This window comes from Triticum aestivum, chromosome 5A, assembly GCF_018294505.1.
Source record: "Triticum aestivum cultivar Chinese Spring chromosome 5A, IWGSC CS RefSeq v2.1, whole genome shotgun sequence".
In the NCBI taxonomy this organism is placed as follows: domain Eukaryota; kingdom Viridiplantae; phylum Streptophyta; class Magnoliopsida; order Poales; family Poaceae; genus Triticum; species Triticum aestivum.
The window spans coordinates 91449335-91471592 of NC_057806.1; the positions used below are offsets into that span (position 1 = coordinate 91449335).

Here is a 22258-nt window from a genome sequence, read left to right on the forward strand (position 1 = left end):
CCTCGACGATTTTCTTGAGGAAAGGTTGTATGTGATACAACCGGAAGGTTTTGTCAATCCTGAAAGATGCTAATAAGTATGCAAAGCTCCAGCAATCCTTCTAAGGACTGGAGTAAGCATATCGGAGTTGGAATGTATGCTTTGATGAGATGATCAAAGATTTTGGGTGTATACAAAGTTTATGAGAAACTTGTATTTCCAAAGAAGTGAGTGGGAGCACTATAGAATTTCTGATGAGTATATGTTGTTGACATATTGTTGATCAGAAATGACGTAGAATTTCTGGAAAGCATATAGGGTCATTTGAAAGGTGTTTTTCAATGGAAAACCTGGATTAAGCTACTTGAACATTAAGCATCAAGATCTATAAGGATAGATCAAAAACGCTTAATGGCACTTTCAAATGAGCACATACCTTGACATGATCTTGAAGGTGTTCAAGATGGATCAGCCAAAGAAGGAGTTCTTGCCTGAGTTGTAAGGTATGAAGTTAAGAATTAAAGCTCGACCACGGAAGAAGAAAGAGGAAGGACGAAGGTCGTCCCCTATGCTTTTGTCATAGGCTCTATACGGTATGCCATGCTAAGTACCGCACCTGATGTGTGCCTTGCCACATGTCTGGCAAGAGGGTACAAAGATGATCTAGGAGTAGATCACCAGATAGCGGTCAAAATTATCCTTAGAGGAATAAGGATATGTTTCTCGGTTATGGAGGTGATAAAGAGTTCGACGTAAAGAGTTACATCGATGCAAGCTTAACACCTATCCGGATAGCTCTAAGTAGAGATACCGGATTCGTATAGTAGAACCGTTATTTGAAATGGCTCCAAATATAGCGTAGTAGCTGCATCCGCAAGATGACATACATACGAATCTGAATGTTGCAGACCCGTAGACTACAACCTCTCTCACAAGCATAACATGATCAAACCCAGAACTCTTTGGGTGTTAGTCACATGTGGATGTGAACTTGAGTGTTAATCACATATCTATGTGAACTGGATTATTGACTCTAGTGAAAGTGGGAGACTGTTGGAAATATGCCCTAGAGGCAATAATAAATTGGTTATTATTATATTTCCTTGTTCATGATAATCGTTTATTATCCATGCTATAATTGTATTGATAGGAAACTCAGATACATGTGTGGATACATAGACAACACCATGTCTCTAGTAAGCCTCTAGTTGACTAGCTCGTTGATCAATAGATGGTTACGGTTTCCTGACCATGGACATTGGATGTCGTTGATAACACGATCACATCATTAGGAGAATGATGTGATGGACAAGACCCAATCCTAAGCCTAGCACAAAGATCGTGTAGTTCGTATGCTAAAGCTTTTCTAATGTCAAGTATCATTTCCTTAGACCATGAGATTGTGCAACTCCCGGATACCGTAGGAATACTTTGGGTGTGCCAAACGTCACAACGTAACTGGGTGGCTATAAAGGTACACTACAGGAATCTCCGAAAGTGTCTGTTGGGTTGGCACGAATCGAGACTGGGATTTGTCACTCCGTGTAAACGGAGAGGTATCTCTGGGCCCACTCGGTAGGACATCATCATAATGTGCACAAAGTGACCAAGGAGTTGATCATGGGATGATGTGTTACGGAACGAGTAAAGAGACTTGCCAGTAACGAGATTGAACAAGGTATCGGGATACCGACGATCGAATCTTGGGCGAGTACAATACCGCTAGACAAAGGGAATTGAATACGGGATTGATCGAATCCTCGACATCATGGTTCATCCGATGAGATCATCGTGGAACATGTGGGAACCAACATGGTTATCCAGATCCTGCTGTTGGTTATTGACCGGAGAACGTCTCGGTCATATCTGCATGGTTCCCGAACCCGTAGGGTCTACACACTTAAGGTTCGATGACGCTAGGGTTATAAAGGAAGTTTGTATGTGGTTACCGAATGTTGTTCGGAGTCCCAGATGAGATCCCGGACGTCACGAGGAGTTCCGGAATGGTCCGGAGGTAAAGATTTATATACGGGAAGTCCTGTTTTGGTCACCGGAAAAGTTTCGGGTTTTATCGGTAACGTACCGGCACCACCGGGAGGGTCCCGGGGGTCCACCAAGTGGGGCCACCAGCCCCGGAGGCTTTCATGGGCCAAGAGTGGGAAGGGACCATCCCCTGAGTGGGCTGGTGCGCCTCCCACAAGGCCCAAGGCGCAGCTAGGAGGAGAAGGGGGAAACCCTAGGCGCAGATGGGCCTAAGGCACACCCTAGGGCACGCCCCCTTCTCCCCCTCTTGGCCGCCCCCCTCCATCCCATCTAGGGCTGCCGCCCCCCTAGGGGTGGGAACCCTAGAGGGGGCGCACCCTCCTCCCCTTCTCCTATAAATAGTGGGGGTTTTGGGCTGCCCAAGACAGACGATTTGATCTTTCCCTGGCGCAGCCCTACCTCTCTCCTCCTCGTCTCTTGCGGTGCTTGGCGAAGCCCTGCTGGAGTACCACGCTCCTCCACCACCACCACGCTGTTGTGCTGCTGCTGGATGGAGTCCTCCTCAACCTCTCCCTCTCTCCTTGCTGGATCAAGGCATGGGAGACGTCACCGGGCTGTACGTGTGTTGAACACGGAGGTGCCGTCCGTTCGGCACTAGGATATCCGGTGATTTGGATCACGACGAGTACGACTCCTTCAACCCCGTTCTCTTGAACGCTTCCGCATAGCGATCTACAAGGGTATGTAGATGCACTCTCCTTCCCCTCGTTGCTGGTTTCTCCATAGATAGATCTTGGTGACACGTAGGAAAATTTTGAATTTCTGCTACGTTCCCCAACAGGTGCTTCGGTGTTCGACCACGGCTACGCTTCCGAAGATTCCTTTCGTCTGCAAAGCAACTAGGCAAGCGAAGCCCCCTTGACCATTTCGATATCGCCCATTCCATTCTCTCTCATGCTTGCATTAGATTTTGCTACTGTACTTGACTACTCCTATTCTGATGCATAGCCTGCTTTTGTAACCTGCTCTTGTACCTTACCTACTTATCCTAAACTGCTTAGTATAGGTTGGTTGGTGATCCATCAGTGGCCCCTCACCTTGTCCTTGTTGCCCCCGCTAGATTACCAGGTGACTCGATCAACGTGATCGACGTCCAGAGCCCGACATATCACATCACACCCCCTGAGTTGTATGACTCTACAGAGTTACTATCGTGTGCCGAGGGTGATACCTCGTATGGCAATATGATGTTAACTCTATAGTGTAGCTAATTGTTCATGGTCTTCAAGGGTGGTTCCTCCTTCACCACCCCCGATAATGACTCTGTCGTGCAACCCCTCAAGTGTGAACCATCGAGGGTGATTCCTCCTTAGTTCACCTTGACGATTACATCAGGTGGATTCCACGAGGGTGATTCCTCGGATTCCCTTTGGTGTTTTGGACACATGATTACTTTGACCTTACCACAGAACCATGTTGAAGTCGGGTCGGCCCTGAGGGGTACCCGCGAGTTGATGCGCAGATGGGTTGATCTGGAGGGTACCCGCGAGATCTCTATGTGGCACGGCCAGGCATTCCGGGCCCTTGCCGTAAGTCCACAAGACGGAGCGACGGGGTCACATGATCGTGAGTCTCTGCTCGTTACCGCGCGCTCCCAAGACACTAATGGATTTGGGTATTTGATCTGAGTTGGTCGTTGGCCATATACGCACTAACCGCCACGTGGGACAAGATATGGGCAACCGGCGTCGTAGTATCAGCCAAAGCTTTCCAGACGTTAGCAATTGAGAAGCACACGCCCGGGTGGTCCGCGTAAAGCACTTGCCTTTGTAATGGAGGTTACCAGGACTGATCCCGGCCGCCCTCGCAACATGCAGGAGTGCAATGGGCGATGGGCCCAAGCCCCCTGCGCACTTAAGATTTGGACTAGCATGCTGGCCTCTCTGTTGAGCCTAGGTATGGCTGTGATGTGTTGATCTTTCGAGGCCGGGCATGACTTAGGAAAGTGTGTCCGTCCAGAGTGATCGAGCGTGTTGGGTAATGTGGTGCACCCCTGCAGGGAAGTTTATCTATTCGAATAGCGGTGTCCACGGTAACAAGACGACTTGGAGTTGTATCCTGACCTATACATCTAGAACTGGACACTAAGATACGAAATGGATATGATGGCTCCGGGATTGCTTTCTCATAGGGAGTCGAGAAAGGATCTCCGGGTGTTAATGCTATATCATACTTGTTAAATATAATATGCTACTCTTACCTCTTCTGATGTTGCAAGATGCTTGAAGATGCTAGTCTTCGATAGGCTAGACTTTCCCTCCTTTTCTGGCATTCTGTAGTTCAGTCCACAAATACAGCCCATTCCTTTGATACTGATGCATACTTAATTTACATCTGATGTATGTTTTACGAGTACTTTGGATGAGTACTCATGGTTGCTTTGCTACCTATTTTTTCCCATACCCGATTGCTGCAATCAGATGACGGATCCCAGAAACCAGATGCCACCGCAGACGACTACTACTACCCCGAGGGTGCCTACTACTACGTGGAGACGCCGACGGCCAAGAGTAGTTAGGAGGCTCCCAGACAGGAGGCCTTGCCTTTTCGATAGTTGTTGCTTTTGTGCTAACCTTCTTAAGGCAAACTTGTTTAACTTATATCTGTACTTAGATATTATTGCTTCCGCTGACTCGTTTGTACTCGAGATTATGTATTCGAGCCCTTGAGACCCCCTGGCTTATTTTATAAAGCTTGTATTATTTTAGTTCGTGTCTAGATCAGTTGTGTTGTGATATCTTTCCGCGAGTCCCTGATCTTTGACTGTACACATTTACGTGTATGGTTAGTGTATGATTGAATCTAGTGCGTCACACACGGTCAAATAGAAAACCCCAACCCTTGATCTCCCTCGTTCCATGTTCGTTCTCTTCTCTCCCATGAGTGGAAGCGGCTGCCGTTTGAAGGAGCAAGGCGTCCTATATTTTCCAATACTAGAAATTTCCTGTGACACTTTAGGCCTTCTTTGGTTTGTAGGAATATCATAGGATTTCTAGACCTTTGTTTTGCAAAGAAAAATTTCCTTTGAAGCCCTTTGGTTTGTAGGACTGAATTCGTATTCCTATCTAGGATAGGAATCAATCCTTCACACTTTGAAGGGGAAAAAAGCATTAGCTAAGACTCAATGAAAAAATCCCTATCCTATGCATTAAATGACATTTCTTTATCTATAGGAATTGAGATGCATGTCATCTCACTTTCTATGATTTTCCTATTCTTGTAACATTCCTATCCTATGAACCAAAGGAGGCCTAGCAATTTTAACACTCTCCGTCCTATGTCTACATGTGCCTAGAAGAAATATATAAGCATTTGCAGGAAAATTATTTCAAACAAGAAAAAAAAATCCTAGAACATTCCGTCAAAAAATATATCCTAAAACACTCTATTTGGGTCTTCCTGATGTCCCCGCTGGGCCGGGGCTCGGGGAATCGGCGTTAAATATATATTTTTGAGTCTGGGAATCAGCGTTAATAATCACACCTTTTGGACTGAGTCATATAAGTGAGTGGGTTGGGCCCAAAATCTGGCCGGCCCGATTTTCAGACCGGTACAGCCAAATTTTTGGGACTCACCTTATTTCGGAATTTTCGGAATTTTGAACCTCGGTAAAGCACTGGTAAACCACTTCAATCAACTAATTAACTGCCAAAGTAAAAAAGCTCCGAAATAAAGAATGAAGATACCACCTACGAAGTTTGCCAAAGAGAGGAGGAGAGAACGTGGCAAAGCTTGTGAATGCCACATGCATCTGTTAAAGATCACGTAGTGGTACCTACAAGCATGCGTTCCCTTTGTTCCTTTCCTTGTGCTACACATAACTGCTGCGTTCATAGGGAGCGCACACACATACGGCTTATAGGATTCACTGAGGGTTTTAAGCTGATGGCACGGTACTTTGTCGCCGGGCCCGCTGCCAGAGGGGGGTGGGGGGATACAAAGTCTTCCTAATCAAGCTAGGCTGGTTTGCTGCACGACAAAGAAAGGGGGAGATTAAGCATCAAATCAGTGAAAAATCTTTTGCTCCGGCAAGATTTTGATGTCGCCCAAGATAGAGCTAGTGATAAAACATAAACATAAAACAGTGAGCTATTACTGCATCTGCATTATGTTGTAGTTAATCGCTTATGTTGACCATGGCATGCTATTGATTTTCGTTTTCTACTACTAGCTAGTTCCAAAGTTAAGTCGACCAGGTAAAGTATGGTTCCTTTTGCGGGGAAATACCCTTTGGTTCTTGGGTGTACATACACCTGCAAGAAAAAAATAAAAAATATCAAAAAAGTTTACGAGTTTTTGTAGAATAAACTTCACTTTTTTTGCACTAGTATATAAATTTTCATGAATAAAAAATCAGCGTTTATTCAAAAGTAAAAATTATTTGCTATTATATGTCACTACTCATATTATTTTGGCCATTTTTTTTGTTTTTTTACGGTTTTTCTTTTCTTTTTGTGACTTTTTTTCAAGTACAATGAGAGGTCATGTTTATTTCAAAAATATTATCAGAATTTTTGAAGTTTTTATTTAATTACTATTTTTTCATATAGAGTGTATATGCACCTATAGACTAAACGTCTCTGACCTTCTCTTCTATGAGATCAATAGTAGTTTATTTCAATAAGATAAAGTTACAATCCAATGGCAAGAGTTCCTCAATACATGGGATCCTCTATCGAACCACACAGTTATAGCTCGCTCAGAGCGACTGTACCTTGTCAGACAATCTGTCACGCTATTTTGAGATCTGTATTTTCTAGGGAATAAACACTCTATCGATCATGAGAGACTTAATCTCGGCTACTAAATGACCATAAACTGAACGATCTAAACTAGAACTGGAAAGACAGGAAATAGCAAACGATGAACCAGATTGAACCATGATCCGGTAGCTCCGTGTGCTGATGAGCAAGCGCCATACAAATCATCAACGCATGAATCTCAGTCTTCAGTGTGTCACTGCAGTTGAATAAATAGCGATACGCTGAGAAGATGACAGATCCGTCGTGTCTTCGAAGAATCATTCCCACCACCACCGTACCATTTTTCTCCAAGAACGCTCCATCAACAGACAGAGCAGCCATATCACGAGGCGGTGCAGGCCACGGATGAACCTGTGGCGTAGTAGCTGGCTCTAGTCTTTCCCATGTTTCTCCGTCTTTTGCGGCCATCTGAGTGTTTTTTAGTTACCATCTGAGTGTTCAGTGATAGCAGTACATACACCAATGGTTTCTGGCTACACGCCATTAGGTAGCTCAATTAGCTGCAGCTAAACCAAAACGACAGCATTACAAAATACAAGCATATCAAATGTATGGCATAAAGCAGGAAAGAAAGACCATCTTATGATATGATCCCATCTCGATCCCCATCCATTTGTACCTGCATGCATGGTCATGGCTATGAGCCCCTCGTCCGCGCCGCCGGGCCGCCCCCGCTCGCCCCCCTTTCCCCTCGCCATCGCCGGAGGAGGCCGCCGGGCTAAGCCCGGGCGGCGGCGGGGTCTTCCTCTTCCTCTTCTTTCGTCTGGCGGCGGAAGAAGTTGGAGGCGGATCTGGCGCTCCCCTCGACGGCGGCTTCCCCTGGCGGAGCCCGACCAGGCGGCGTGGCGCGCGGCTGCTGCGGCGGCGTTGGTGTCGCGGTGCCTTGCGGAGGGATCGTTGCCCAGCGACTGTGGCGTCCTCCCTCCCCATCCTTCGATGTGGCCCTGGCCCATCTGGCGGCGGAGGTTCTTGGCGATGCGCGAGGCTGCGGCTTCCCGGCGGCTCTCTGCCTGCCGGCCCTTTTGCAGCGAGGCCCTCTGCAAGCTCATCGATCTGGTCAGGCCCTCCCTTGCCTCTGGATCTAGTGTTGTGAGCTCCGGGCCGATGGGCCTGGTCTACCTCCTCTGGTGGTGATGTCGTCGGCGGTGGTGGACTGGTTGCTGGGGCGGCGGCCCCGGGTTTGGTGGTGGCGGCTTCGGCCCGGGGGCGGAGCGCATCTGGGCACGGCGGATCGAGGGGTCCCGTGCCTAGATTGAAGTCGGCCTCGACATGTTCTGCGGTGGTTGGTGGGCTGCAGCTGGTGGTCTGTCGTGTGGGATGCAGGTGGTCAAGGCATCTCTGGGAGAAATCCTCTTCTCCGGAATCGACGACGGCGGCGCCCGTGGGTGTCGCAATCTTTCCTGAAACTGTCGTTGTGGAGGTGTGGTCACCCCTCTCCCCGCGGCCTTGGCTCCGGAGGGAAACCTCTGATCATCTGGATGGAGGCGTGCTAGCGCCTTTCTCCTCGGGGGCATCCTCTTGAAGCGGACTGCAACTAGGAGACCGATGGTTATTGGTGGCTGGTTCGTCGAGGCCAGGGGCGACAATGTCTGTTGGGCAATGATGATGGCGCCAAGATGAGTTGGGGTCGCGGCACGGGCTTTGGTAGTCGGTCTATCCGGCGTGTCCAATGTGCTCTTCCGTGGTTGCTTGGTTGTTGTGGAGTCGAAGCTACGGTGGATTGTGTCCAAGTGGTGACGATGACAGGCACTCAGCGGTCGTTCGCGGAGGACTCGGTCGGGGCAAGCCCTGCATATTTCCCTTCCAAAGATTGTCATCAAAGTCGAAGTTGTTGTTCGTTGGCGTGTGTGGCCATCTGTTGGCATGTGGCCAGGTTGGCCGGTGGTATCCATTTTCTGGGTTGAGTTGTATCGGTTTTAGCCTGGTTTTCCGCAAATTAACCTGGCAATTCTTACTCTCTCTTAATCAATGAAATTGCAAGTCTTTTGCCTCGTTTTAAAATAAATAAATAACCGGCCCCCTTGTCGGCCACCGCCCACTTGTATTTCAGGTCAAACTTTAACCATCTATGTGATTAACAAATATTATATGCTACAAAGGGTATACTATTGGATTTGTGTTCGAAGGAGGTTTTCCACGGTATGATTTTTTATCATATAGTTCATACTTTATTAGCTAAATTTACGGTCAAAATTTGATCCAAAATACTAGCGGGCCCAATATACCTTGATGGAGCGCGTGAGAACTGATACGCAAAACATTACCCTGATTGCTAGGAGAAAAATCCAATGCACATAACACAGACCACAAAAGCAAAGAAACAATCACATCTTAATACCTCAAAAGATTGAACCACTTCCGACAATGAGTGGACTTTTTTGCTATGCTAGTTTATTTTTTTTCTTTCTCTCACAAGTGCAGTTGTTCTTTGTGTCTTTGGTGCAAAATATAAGTACTAAATCTTGCACGGCTCGTCATGCGGTCCTATGTAGTGCACCTCTTTATGCCAGTGGCCTAATTAGTTAGGCTGGTCATAGCGGGGAGTAACTTAGATTAGTGTCATATACATGACACTAGTCTAAGTTACTACTTTCATAATGCAAAGTAACATAATAGTAGTGTCATGGATGGCTTTATTTATTAGCTTGTAGACTCATCTTATATTAGGAAGCGCTATGTTACAGTAACATATTATGTTACTATCTCACATTAAATACTTGCCACATAAGCAAAAATTTCTTCGAGTACGCTATGTTACTAGCTAAGTTACTCCCACTATGACTAACCTTAGTGCTTTTTCTAGGCATAGCATAGGATAGGGAGCAACATGGTACCAATTAGTGGCAGTCAACAGCAAATAAATCTCTTTCTACAGAAAGAATGAATTGGTTGCCTAGTGAAAGCGAACCAGCCATGAATGCACAGTCCATTCGCAACGTATTGAGCACAATTCATACTCCCATGTGTAGTATGAGCTGCCTCTAATTTGTTTTCAGTAACATCCGTATCTTGGAGCACATAAGGCAACCTAACGATCCGAATTCAATTTCTAAAATTGACAGGTGATGTACAGGGGTTTCTTTCATTTATTGAGAATCAAACTTGGTGTGTGGTGGAACCACTCATGAAGAAATATCTTGATACTCAGTTAAAAAATTCTAAGGATCATGTTTATCTTGGTACACGTACTAAAATGGTGGTATGCATTCCTAATTGGTGCACAAGCAGGGAAGTGAAAATCTCTCCCATTTTAAATTGGTCGCAATGCCCAGAACTTGTCGTAGCGGCCTCCTCTCGCCCCCCCCCCCTCGCGGGCGACACGGGAGGTCGCAGCAGCCACCGCCGCCTACTCCTCCTCCAGCGCTCACCTCCCCCTCCACCGCTGCCGGTGGTCGGCGCCGGGCAAAGCCCGTGCGTGCGATGGCGGTGGCGGAGGGCCTCTCCTCTCTCCCCTGGATCCGCGGATGGCGCGGGTGCCCAGATCCACGGGGTGCGGCCCTCCTGACGACGCGCTGATTCCCGGCAGCGGCGGGCTTGCGGCGGTGCACGGGCACTTGTTGGGGAACGCAGTATTTCAAAAAAATTCCTACGATCACGCAAATCTATCTACGAGATGCATAGCAACGAGAGGGGAGAGTGTGTCTACGTACCCTCGTAGACCGAAAGAGGAAGGAGGGGGGGGGGTGCCGCCCCCACCCCTTGTCCAATTCGGACCGGGGGGTGTGCCACCTCTAGTCTGGCCCTCTCTCCTCTAAGGCCCATGGTGGCCCATTAACTTCCCAGGGTTGGTCCCGGTACCCTCTGACACTCCGGTTTTATCTGAAACTACCCGGAACACTTCCGGTGTCTGAATAACATGGTCCAGTATATCAATCTTTATGTCTTGACCATTTCGAGACTCCTCGTCATGTCCGTGATCTCATCCGTGACTCCGAACAACCTTCGGTACATCAAATCACATAACTCATAATACAAATCGTCATCAAACATTAAGCGTGTGGACCCTACGGGTTCGAGAACTATGTAGACATGACCGAGACACATCTCCGGTCAATAACCAATAGCGGAACCTGGATGCTCATATTGGTTCCTACATATTCTACGAAGATCTTTATCGGTCAAACCGCATAACAACATATGTTGTTTCCTTTGCCATCGGTATGTTACTTGCCCGAGATTCGATCGCCGGTATCATCATACCTAGTTCAATCTCGTTACCGGCAAGTCTCTTTACTTGTTCCGTAGTGCATCATCCCGCAACTAACTCATTAGTTACATTGCTTGCAAGGCTTATAGTGATGTGCATTACCGAGAGGGCCTAGAGATACCTCTCCGGTAATCGGAGTGACAAATCCAAATCTCGATCTATGCCAACTCTACAAACACCATCGGAGACACCTGTAGATCATCTTTATAATCACCCAGTTACATTGTGACGTTTGATAGCACACTAAGTGTTCCTCCGGTATTCGGTAGTTGCATAATCTCATAGTCATAGGAACATGTATAAGTTATGGAGAAAGCAATAGCAATAAACTAAACGATCATAGTGCTAAGCTAACAGATGGGTCTTGTCCATCACATCATTCTCTAATGACGTGATCCCGTTTATCAAATGACAACACATGTCTATGGCTAGGAAACTTAACCATCTTTGATTAACGAGCTAGTCTAGTAGATACATACTAGGGACATTGTGTTTGTCTATGTATTCACACATGTACTAAGTTTTCGGTTAATACAATTCTAGCATGAATAATAAACATTTATCATGATATAAGGAAATATAAATAACAGCTTTATTATTGCCTCTAGGGCATATTTCCTTCAGTCTCCCACTTGCACTAGAGTCAATAATCTAGATTACACAGTAATGATTCTAACACCCATGGAGTCTTGGTGATGATCATGTTTTGCTCGTGAGAGAGGCTTAGTCAACGGGTCTACAACATTCAGATCCATATGTATCTTGCAAATCTCTATGTCTCCCTCGTTGACTTAATCGCGGATGGAATTGAAGCGTCTCTTGATGTGCTTGGTTCTCTTGTGAAATCTGGATTCCTTTGCCAAGGCAATTGCACCAGTATTGTCACAAAAGATTTTCATTGGACCCGATGCACTAGGTATGACACCTAGATCGGATATGAACTCCTTCATCCAGACTCCTTCATTTGCTGCTTCCGAAGCAGCTATGTATTCTGCTTCACACGTAGATCCCGCCATGACGCTCTGCTTAGAACTGCACCAACTGACAGCTCCACCATTTAATAAAAATAAGTATCCGGTTTGTGACTTAGAGTCATCCGGATCATGTCAAAGCTTGCATCGACATAACCATTTACGACGAGCTGTTTGTCACCTCCATAAATGAGAAACATATCCTTAGTCCTTTTCAGGCATTTCAGGATGTTCTTGACCGTTGTCCAGTGATCTACTCCAGGATTACTTTGGTACCTCCCTGCTAAACTAATAGCAAGGCACACATCAGGTCTAGTACACAAATTGCATACATTATAGAACCTATGACTGAGGCATAGGGAATGACTTTCATTTTCTCTTTATCTTCAGCAGTGGTCGGGCATTGAGTCTGACTCAACTTCACACCTTGTAACACAGGCAAGAACCCTTTCTTTGCTTGATCCATTTTGAACTTCTTCAAAACTTTATCAAGGCATGTGCTTTGTGAAAGTCCAATTAAGGATCTTGATCTATCTCTATAGATCTTGATGCCCAATATATAAGCAGCTTCACCGAGGTCTTTCATTGAAAAATTCTTATTCAAGTATCCTTTTATGCTATTCAAAAATTCAGTATCATTTCCGATCAACAATATGTCATCCACATATAATATCAAAAATGCTACAGATCTCCCACTCACTTTCCTGTAAATACATGCTTCTCCAAAAGTCTATATAAAACCATATGCTTTGATCACACTATCAAAGCATATATTCTAACTCCGAGATGCTTGCACCAGTCCATAAATGGATCGCTGAAGCTTACACACTTTGTTAGCACCTTCTGGATCAACAAAACCTTCTGGTTGTATCATATACAACTCTTCTTTAAGATATCCATTAAGGAATGCAGTTTTGACATCCATTTGCCAAATTTCATAATCATAAAATGCGGCAACTGCTAACATGATTCAGACGGACTTAAGAATCGCTACGGGTGAGAAGGTCTCATCGTAGTCAACTCCTTGAACTTGTCGAAAACCTTTCGCAACAAGTCAAGCTTTGTAGACAGTAACATTACCGTCATCGTCAGTCTTCTTCTTGAAGATCCATTTATTCTCTATGGCCTACTAATCATCGGGCAAGTCAACCAAAGTCCACACTTTGTTCTCATACATGGATCCCATCTCAATTTCATGGCCTCAAGCCATTTTGCGGAATCTGGGCTCATCATCGCTTCTCATAGTTCGTAGGTTCGTCATGGTCAAGTAACATGACCTCCAGAACAGGATTACCGTACCGCTCTGGTGCGGATCTTACTTTGGTTGACCTACGAGGTTTGGTAGTAACTTGATCAGAAGTTTCATGATCATCATCATTAGCTTCCTCACTAATTGGTGTAGGAATCACTAGAACTGATTTATGTGATGAACTACTTTCCAATAAGGGAGAAGGTACAGTTACATCATCAAGTTCTACTTTCCTCCCACTCACTTCTTTCGAGAGAAACTCCTTCTCTGGAAAGGATCCATTCTTAGCAACAAATATCTTGCCTTTGGATCTGTGATAGAAGGTGTACCCAACAATCTCTTTTGGGTATCCTATGAAGACACATTTCTCCGATTTGGGTTCGAGCTTATCAGGTTGAAGCTTTTTCACATAAGCATCGTAGCCCCAAACTTTAAGAAACGACAACTTGGGTTTCTTGCCAAACCATAGTTCATATGGTGTCGTCTCAACGGATTTTGATGGTGCCCTATTTAACGTGAATGCAGCCGTCTCTAAAGCATAACCCCAAAACGATAGCGGTAAATCAGTAAGAGACATCATATATCGCACCATATCTAATAAAGTGCGGTTACGATGTTCGGACACACCATTACCCTATGGTGTTCCAGGTGGCGTGAGTTGTGAAACTATTCTGCATTGTTTCAAATGAAGACTGATAACCCACAAGTATAGGGGATCGCAACAGTTTTTGAGGGTAAAGTATTCAACCCAAATTTATTGATTCGACACAAGGGGAGCCAAAGAATACTCTCAAGTATTAGCAGCTGAGTTGTCAATTCAACCACACCTGGAAACTTAATATCTTCAGCATAGTGTTTAGTAGCAAAGTAATATGATAGCAGTGGTAATGGTAGCAAAAGGTAACAGTAGTAAAAGCAATGTTTTTGGTATTTTGTAGTGATGATAGCAATAGCAACGGGAAAGTAAATAAGCGAAGAACAATATATGGAAAGCTCGTAGGCAATGGATCAGTGATGGAGAATTATGCCGAATGCGGTTCATCATGTAACAGTCATAACCTAGGGTGACACAGAACTAGCTCCAGTTCATTGATATAATGTAGGCATGTATTCCGAATATAGTCATACGTGCTTATGGGAAAGAACTTGCATGGCATCTTTTGCCCTACCCTCCCGTGGCAGCGGGGTCCTTACGGAAACTAAGGGATATTAAGGCCTCCTTTTAATAGAGAACCGGAACAAAGCATTAACACATAGTGAATACATGAACTCCTCAAACTACGGTCATCACCGGTAAGTATCTCGATTATTGTCACTTCGGGATTAACGGCTCATAACACATAATAGGTGACTATGGACTTGCAAGATAGGATCAAGAACACTCATATATTGATGAAAACATAACAGGTTCAGATCTGAAATCATGGCACTCGGGCCCTAGTGACAAGCATTAAGCATAGCAAAGTCATAGCAACATCAATCTCAGAACATAGTGGACACTAGGGATCAAACCCTAACAAAACTAACTCGATTACATGATAGATCCCATCCAACCCATCACCGTCCAGCAAGCCTACGATGGAATTATTCAGCACGGCGGTGAGCATCATGAAATTGGTGATGGAGGCCAAAACAAGGTCAAAAGTGTTTGGAAAAGTAGATACGTTGGAGACGTATCAAAGACCAAACTCATAACTCAAATATTCACCTCCATGATCAGATCATAGAAACTTAATTTTCTTGTTACGATGATTTTCCACTTCACTCTGAAATTCTTTGAACTTTTCAAATGTTTCAGACTTATGTTTCATCAAGTAGACATACCCATATCTATGCAAATCATCGGTGAAGGTCTAAAATAACGATACCCGCCACGAGCATCAACACTCATTGGATCGCATACATCAGTACGTATTATTTCCAATAAGTCTGTTGCTCGTTCCATTGTTCCGGAGAACGGAGTCTTAGTCATCTTGCCCATGAGGCATGGTTCGCAAGCATCAAGTGATTCATAGTCAAGTGATTGCAAAAGCCCATCAACATGGAGTTTGTTCATGCGCTTTACACCAATATGACCTAAAGGGCAGTGCCACAAATAAGTTGCACTATCATTATTAAACTTATATCTTTTGGCTTCAATATTATGAATATGTGTATCACTACTATAGAGATTCAATAAAAATAGACCACTCATCAAGGGTGCATGACCATAAAAGATATTACTCATATAAATAGAACAACCATTATTCTCCGATTTAAATGAATAACCGTCTCGCATCAAATAAGATCCAGATATAATGTTCATCCTTAATGCTGGCACCAAATAACAATTATTCAGGTCTAAGACTAATATCGAAGGCAGATGTAGAGGTAGCGTGCCGACCGCGATCACATCGAGTTTGGAACCATTTCCCATGCGCATTGTCACCTCGTCCTTAGCCAATCTTCACTTAATCCGTAGCCCCTGTTTCGAGTTGCAAATATTAGCAATAGAACCAGTGTCAAATACCCAAGCGCTACTGCGAGCATTAGTAAGGTACACATCAATAACATGTATATCAAATATACCTTTCACTTTGTGATCCTTCTTATTCGCCAAATACTTGCGGCAGTTCTGCTTCCAGTGACCAGTCCCTTTGCAGTAGAAGCACTCAGTCTCAGGCTTAGGTCCAAACTTGGGCTTCTTCACTTGAGCAGCAACTTGCTTGTCGTTCTTCTTGAAGTTCCCCTTCTTCCCTTTGCCCTTCTTCTTGAAACTAGTGGTCTTGTTGACCATCAACACTTGATGCTCCTTCTTGATTTCTACCTCCTCAACTTTTAGCATGGCGAAGAGCTCGAGAATTGTCTTATCCATCCCTTGCATATTATAGTTCATCACAAAGCTTTTGTAGCTTGGTGGCAGTGATTGAAGAACTCTGTCAATGACACTATCATCAGGAATATTAACTCCCAGTTGAGTCAAGTGGTTCTGGTACCCAGACATTTTGAGTATATGTTCACTGACAGAACTATTCTCCTCCATCTTGCAACTATAGAACTTATTGGAGACTTCATATCTCTCAATTCGGTCATTTGCTTGAAATATTAACTTCAACTCCTGGAACATCTCATATGCTCCATGATGTTCAAAACGTCGTTGAAGTCCCGATTCTAAGCCGTAAAGCATGGCACACTGAACTATCGAGTAGTCATCAGCGTTGCTCTGCCAGACGTTCATAACATCTGGTGTTGCTCCTGCATGCAGCGGGCTTTGCACCTAGCGGTGCTTCCAGGACATAATTCTTTTGTGCAGCAATGAGGATAATCCTCAAGTTACGGACCCAGTCCGTGTAGTTGCTACCATCATCTTTCAACTTAGCTTTCTCTAGGAACGCATTAAAATTCAACGGAACAACAACACGGGCCATTTATCTACAATATCATAGACATGCAAAATACTATCAGGTACTAAGTTCATGATAAATTAAAGTTCAATTAATCATATTACTTAAGAACTCCCACTTACATAGACATCCCTCTAGTCATCTAAATGATCACGTGATCCATATCAACTAAACCATGTCCGATCAGCACGTGAGATGGAGTAGTTTTCAATGGTGAACATCACTATGTTGATCATATCTACTATATGATTCACGCTCGACCTTTCGGTCGCAATGTTCCGAGGCCATATCTGCATAGCTCGTCAAGTTTAACCTGCGTATTCTACTTGTGCAAAACTGGCTTGCACCCATTGTATGTGAACGTAGAGCTTATCACACCCGATCATCACGTGGTGTCTCGGCACGACAAACTGTAGCAACGGTGCATACTCAGGGAGAACACTTATACCTTGAAATTTACTGAGAGATCATCTTATAATGCTACTGTCGTACTAAGAAAAATAAGCTGCATAAAAGATAAACATCACATGCAATCAATATAAGTGATATGATATGGCCATCATCATCTTGTGCCTTTGATCTTCATCTCCAAAGCACCATCATGATCGCCATCGTCACCAACTTGACACCTTGATCTCCCTCGTAGTATCGTTGTCGTCTCACCAATTATTGCTTCCACGACTATCGCTACCGCTTAGTGATAAAGTAAAGCAATTACATGGCGATTGCATTTTGTACAATAAAGCGACAACCATATGGCTCCTGCCAGTTGCCGATAATTGTGTTACAAAACATGATCATCTCATACAACAATTTATATAATCACGTCTTGACCATATCACATCACAACATGCCGTGCAAAAACAAGTTAGACGTCCTCTACTTTGTTGTTGCAAGTTTTACATGGCTGCCACGGGCTTAGCAAGAACTGTTCTTACCTACACATCAAAAACCACAACAATTTTTCATCAAGTGTGCTGTTTTAACCTTCAACAAGGACCGAGAGTAGTCACACTCGATTCAACTAAAGTTGGAGAAATAGACACCCACTAGCCACCTGTGTGCGAAGCACGTCGGTAGAACCAGTCTCATGAACGCGGTCATGTAATGTCGGTCTGGGCAGCTTCATCCAACAATACCGCCAAATAAAAGTATGGCATGCTGGTAAGCAGTATGACTATTATCGCCCACAATTCTTTGTGTTCTACTCGTGCATATAACATCTACGCATAGACCTGGCACGGATGCCACTGTTGGGGAACGCAGTATTTCAAAAAAAAAATCCTACGATCATGCAAGATCTATCTAGGAGAGGCATAGCAACAAGAGGGGAGAGTGTGTCTACGTACCCTCGTAGAACGAAAGCGGAAGCGTTGAGTAACACGATTGATGTAGTCGAACGTCTTCGCGATCCAACCGATCAAGTACTGAATGCACGACACCTCCGCGATCTACACATGTTCAACTCGGTGACGTCCCTCGAACTCTAGATCCAGCTGAGGCCGAGGGAGAGTTTTGTCAGCATGATGGCGTGTTGATGGTGATGATGAAGTTACCGACATAGGGCTTTGCTTAAGAACTACGACAATATGACCGAGGTGGAAATCTGTGGAGGGGGGCACCGCACATGGGTAAGAAATCAACTTGGGTGTCTATGGGGTGCCCCTCCCCCGTATATAAAGGAGGGGAGGAGGGGGCCGACCGGCCTCAAGGGGCGCGTCCCAAGGGGGGGATCCTACTCTTACTAGGAGTAGGTTCCCCCCTTTCCTAGTCCAACAAGGAGGGGAAGGAAAGAGGAAGGGGAGAAGGAAGGAGGGGAGCGTCGCCCCCACCCCTTGTCCAATTCGGACTGGGGGCGTGTGCCACCTCCTGGCCGACCCTCTCTCCTCTAAGGCCGATGGTGGCCCATTAACTTCCCGGGGTTGGTTCCGGTAACCCTCCGGCACTCCGGTTTTATCCGAAACCACCCAGAACACTTCCGGTGTCTGAATAACATGGTCCAATATATCAATATTTATGTCTCGACCTTTTCGAGACTGATCGTCATGTTCGTGATCTCATCCGGGACTCTGAACAACCTTCGTACATCAAATCACATAACTCATAATACAAATCATCATCGAACATTAAGCGTGCAGACCCTACGGGTTCGAGAACTATGTAGACATGACCGAGACACATCTCCGGTCAATAAACAATAGCGGAACCTGGATGCTCATATTGGTTCCTACATATTCTATGAAGATCTTTGTCGATCAAACCGCATAACAACATACGTTGTTCCCTTTGCCATCGGTATGTTACTTTCCCGAGATTCGATCGTCGGTATCATCATAACTAGTTCAATCTCATTACCGGCAAGTCTCTTTACTCGTTCTGTAGTGCATCATCCCGCAACTAACTCATTAGTTACATTGCTTGCAAGGCTTATAGTGATGTGCATTACCGAGAGGTCTCAGTGATACCGCTCCGTTAATCGGAGTGACAAATCCTAATCTTGATCTATGCCAACTCAAGAAACACCATCGGAGACACCTGTAGAGCATCTTTATAATCACCCAGTTACGTTATGACGCTTGATAGGACACTAAGTGTTCCTCCGGTATTCGGGAGTTGCATAATCTCATAGTCATAGGAACATGTATAAGTTATGGAGAAAGCAATAGCAATAAACTAAACGATCATAGTGCTAAGCTAACAGATGGGTCTTGTCCATCACATCATTCTCTAATGATATGGCTAGGAAACTTAACAATCTTTGATTAACGAGCTAGTCTAGTAGAGGCATACTAGGGACACTTTGTTTGTCTATGTATTCACACGTGTACTAAGTTTCCGGTTAATACAATTCTAGCATGAATAATAAACATTTATCATGATATAAGGAAATATAAATAACAACTTTATTATTGCCTCTAGGGCATATTTCCTTCAGTACCTAGATCCATGGGTGTGGGTCCTCCGACAGCGTGGCGTCGGGCCCGGGCGGGGGCAGCTTGGGCGACTGCGTGGGTCACACGGCGGCGGATCTCGTCGATCCGGTCATCGCGGAGGAATTTGGACTTGGGGTGGCGGCCCCGGTAGGCATGGCGATGGCGCCCTCGGCTGGCGACAATTGCGTTGGTGGGTGGACGATGTCTTGACCGCGTGGGCAGTGAGTTTCTGGTGGATCTCCTCCTCGCTGCAGGCTCTCTCTCGCTGCACTTGGTGGCTCATGATCCCGGTCGTCGGCCTTGACGCATTTGCGGGGGCTGGTAGAGGTGACATCAAACCAGAGGAAACTCTAGATAACTCGCTCATCCCGACGGTGGCAACGACCAAGGTCATCGTTCTCCTCCGTGTAAGCACCGTCGAGGTATCTGCCCTCCACCCCGATCCCATGCCCGGGTGAAGACCTAAAATCTCCTCAAATTGGGCGGCGGCGACATTGCGTGTGTGGTGCCCTTCTTGGAGGCTCCGCCTAGGTCATTCAGGTGCTCAGTTAGAGGAACTGCAAACGAAGGGGATGGGACTAGTGGCAGCTGGTGGGAGCAGCGTGGCATCTGGCATGTCAACAATGGTGGGTATCGGTGGCATGGAGGAGCAGGGTCTCGATGGTGGGTGCGTGATGATGGACGAGCACACGATGGTGGCATTGTCTAGCATCATGGTGGCATTGACGGCAGCTAGGCCTAGGAAGGTCGATGCATCAGTACAACTCTGAAGGTGGAAGACAGCGGCAGCGGCCTTTAAGAGTGCACCGGACCAGTGTGTGCCCCAGATTCGCCAATGTGGCTTGGTTGGAGCCTCCAGTTTTAGATGTTAGGCTATGGTGTGAGGTCTATTTGGTATTCGACTAGGACTATCGGCACCCCTTTATCAAGTGGATAGGAGTAGGGATAGTTGTTGCCAAGATGGTGGTTTCAGGCGTACTGATGTATCACTTTGTAAGGTATGTGTGAATAATTAATAAAGTGGTTATATGCATCGGCCAAATGCAGAAGCCGGGGGTCTTCCTCCTTTTCTAAAAAAATTACATAGGCTAGCCTGTTTAGGTTGTTGTTTCTCCAACCGAAGTTGTTGTTTCTGAGTTGATGCGAGACTTGACCAGGCAAACTGAAAGATTTAAGAGATAGATGAAACATGAAACCACTTTAAGGACTCATTATTTAGAGAAAAGGCGGAGGCCGGTCCCGAGGAAAGGCTCGAGTCTTGCCTGAATTGAATTAACAAAGACATCAACCGACCTGTATTACAAGAGCAACACAATAAAACCAAAATAAAAGCAAAACCAAGCAAATGGGTTGGAATTAAAAGTGCAAACCACTTTAAGGACTCATTCAATTTACGGGATTTTAAAATCAAAGAATAGGAAAGATAAATATTGGGATGCCCTCTCCACTGCAGTTCTTAGGGATTTTCCATGATGACTGATGTCTACTACACAACTTGTTCTTGTCGACTCGTGTTGGGCCTCCAAGCACAGAGTTTTGTAGGACAGTAGCAAATTTCTCTCAAGTGGATGACCTAAGGTTTATCAATCCGTGGGAGGCGCAGGATGAAGATGGTCTCTCTCAAACAACCCTGCAACCAAATAATAAAAAGTCTCTTGTGTCCCCAACACACCAAATACAATGGTAATTTGTATAGGTGCACTCTTTTGGCGAAGAGATGGTGATACAAGTGTAGTATTGATAGTAGATATTGATTTTTGTAATAGTAACAATAAAAAATAACAAGGTAGCAAGTAGAAAAAGTGAGCACAAATGGTATTGCAATGCTTGAAAATGAGGCCTAGGGTTCGTACTTTCGCTAGTGCAATCTCTCAACAATGCTAATATAATTGGATCATATAACCATCCCTCAACGTGCGATGAAGAATCACTCCGAAGTTCCTATCTAGCGGAGAACATCAGAAGAAATTTTTTGTAGGGTACGAAACCACCTTGAAGCTATTCTTTGCGATCAATCTACCCAAGAGTTCGTACTAAAATAACACCAAATAATTTCAGATCCATAGTACTCAATCCAACACAAAGAACCTCAAAGAGTGCCCCAAGATTTCTACTAGATAAACAAAGACAAGAACGTACATTAACCCCTATGCATAGATTACCCCAATGTCACCTCGGGATCCGCGAGTTGAGTGCCAAAACACATATCAAGTGAATCAATATGATACCCCATTGAAACCATGGGTCACTACAAAAAAAAGACACATCCGTGACATTTTGGGCTAAACGATTTTTTTTCTGTCATACATATGACACTTCTATGACGATAATTGTGACAAAACCTGGTATCATCGTAGATGTGGTGGGCTCCTACTTCTATGACAAAAAATCATGACTGAAAATGGGCTTTTCGTCCTGGGCGGGCCGGAGACGCAGCTGCATGACATTCTTTGGGTTGTCCATGACGGAAAAAACCATGGTAGAAGCGAGGGGGAGGAAAATTTCGGGGAGTTCCCGGTTACGGTGGGAGGTCGGGGGCCGAGCGATGCATGTTTCTCTCGTACACGTACGCATGTGTGTGCGAAGCATTGGCTCTAATTGACCCCGAGCGAGGCGTTGGGCTCTAACTGAACCCGAGCGATTGCACTGCAGGTTACGCGTTACTAAACCCGACCGATCGATCGATGGCTGTTAACTGAACCTGATCAAGCGATTCCTTCGCTACTGCTG

General features: G+C 45.2%; 1 protein-coding gene across 2 annotated transcripts; it reads right to left on the reverse strand.

The window, feature by feature from the left end:
• Window positions 1–7253: 7253 nt before the first annotated feature.
• Window positions 7254–8797, reverse strand: LOC123102452 (uncharacterized). 2 transcript variants are annotated; one of them, XM_044523800.1, is made up of 2 exons: window positions 7405–8797; window positions 7254–7285 (listed from the first exon to the last, which is right to left on the reverse strand). In XM_044523800.1, exons 1-2 carry the CDS (start codon window positions 7832–7834, stop codon window positions 7278–7280), a joined length of 438 nt encoding a protein of 145 aa, XP_044379735.1. In that variant the 5' UTR covers window positions 7835–8797; the 3' UTR covers window positions 7254–7277. The 2 variants fall into 2 exon arrangements, with proteins under 2 accessions (XP_044379735.1, XP_044379734.1); XM_044523799.1 differs by having other exon boundaries at window positions 7254–7291; window positions 7405–8795.
• Window positions 8798–22258: the final 13461 nt, after the last annotated feature.

Excerpts from the sequence above, each read along its gene's own strand:
- LOC123102452 (XM_044523799.1), bottom strand. The coding sequence starts at position 7,834 with ATGAGCTTGCAGAGGGCCTCGCTGCAAAAGGGCCGGCAGGCAGAGAGC.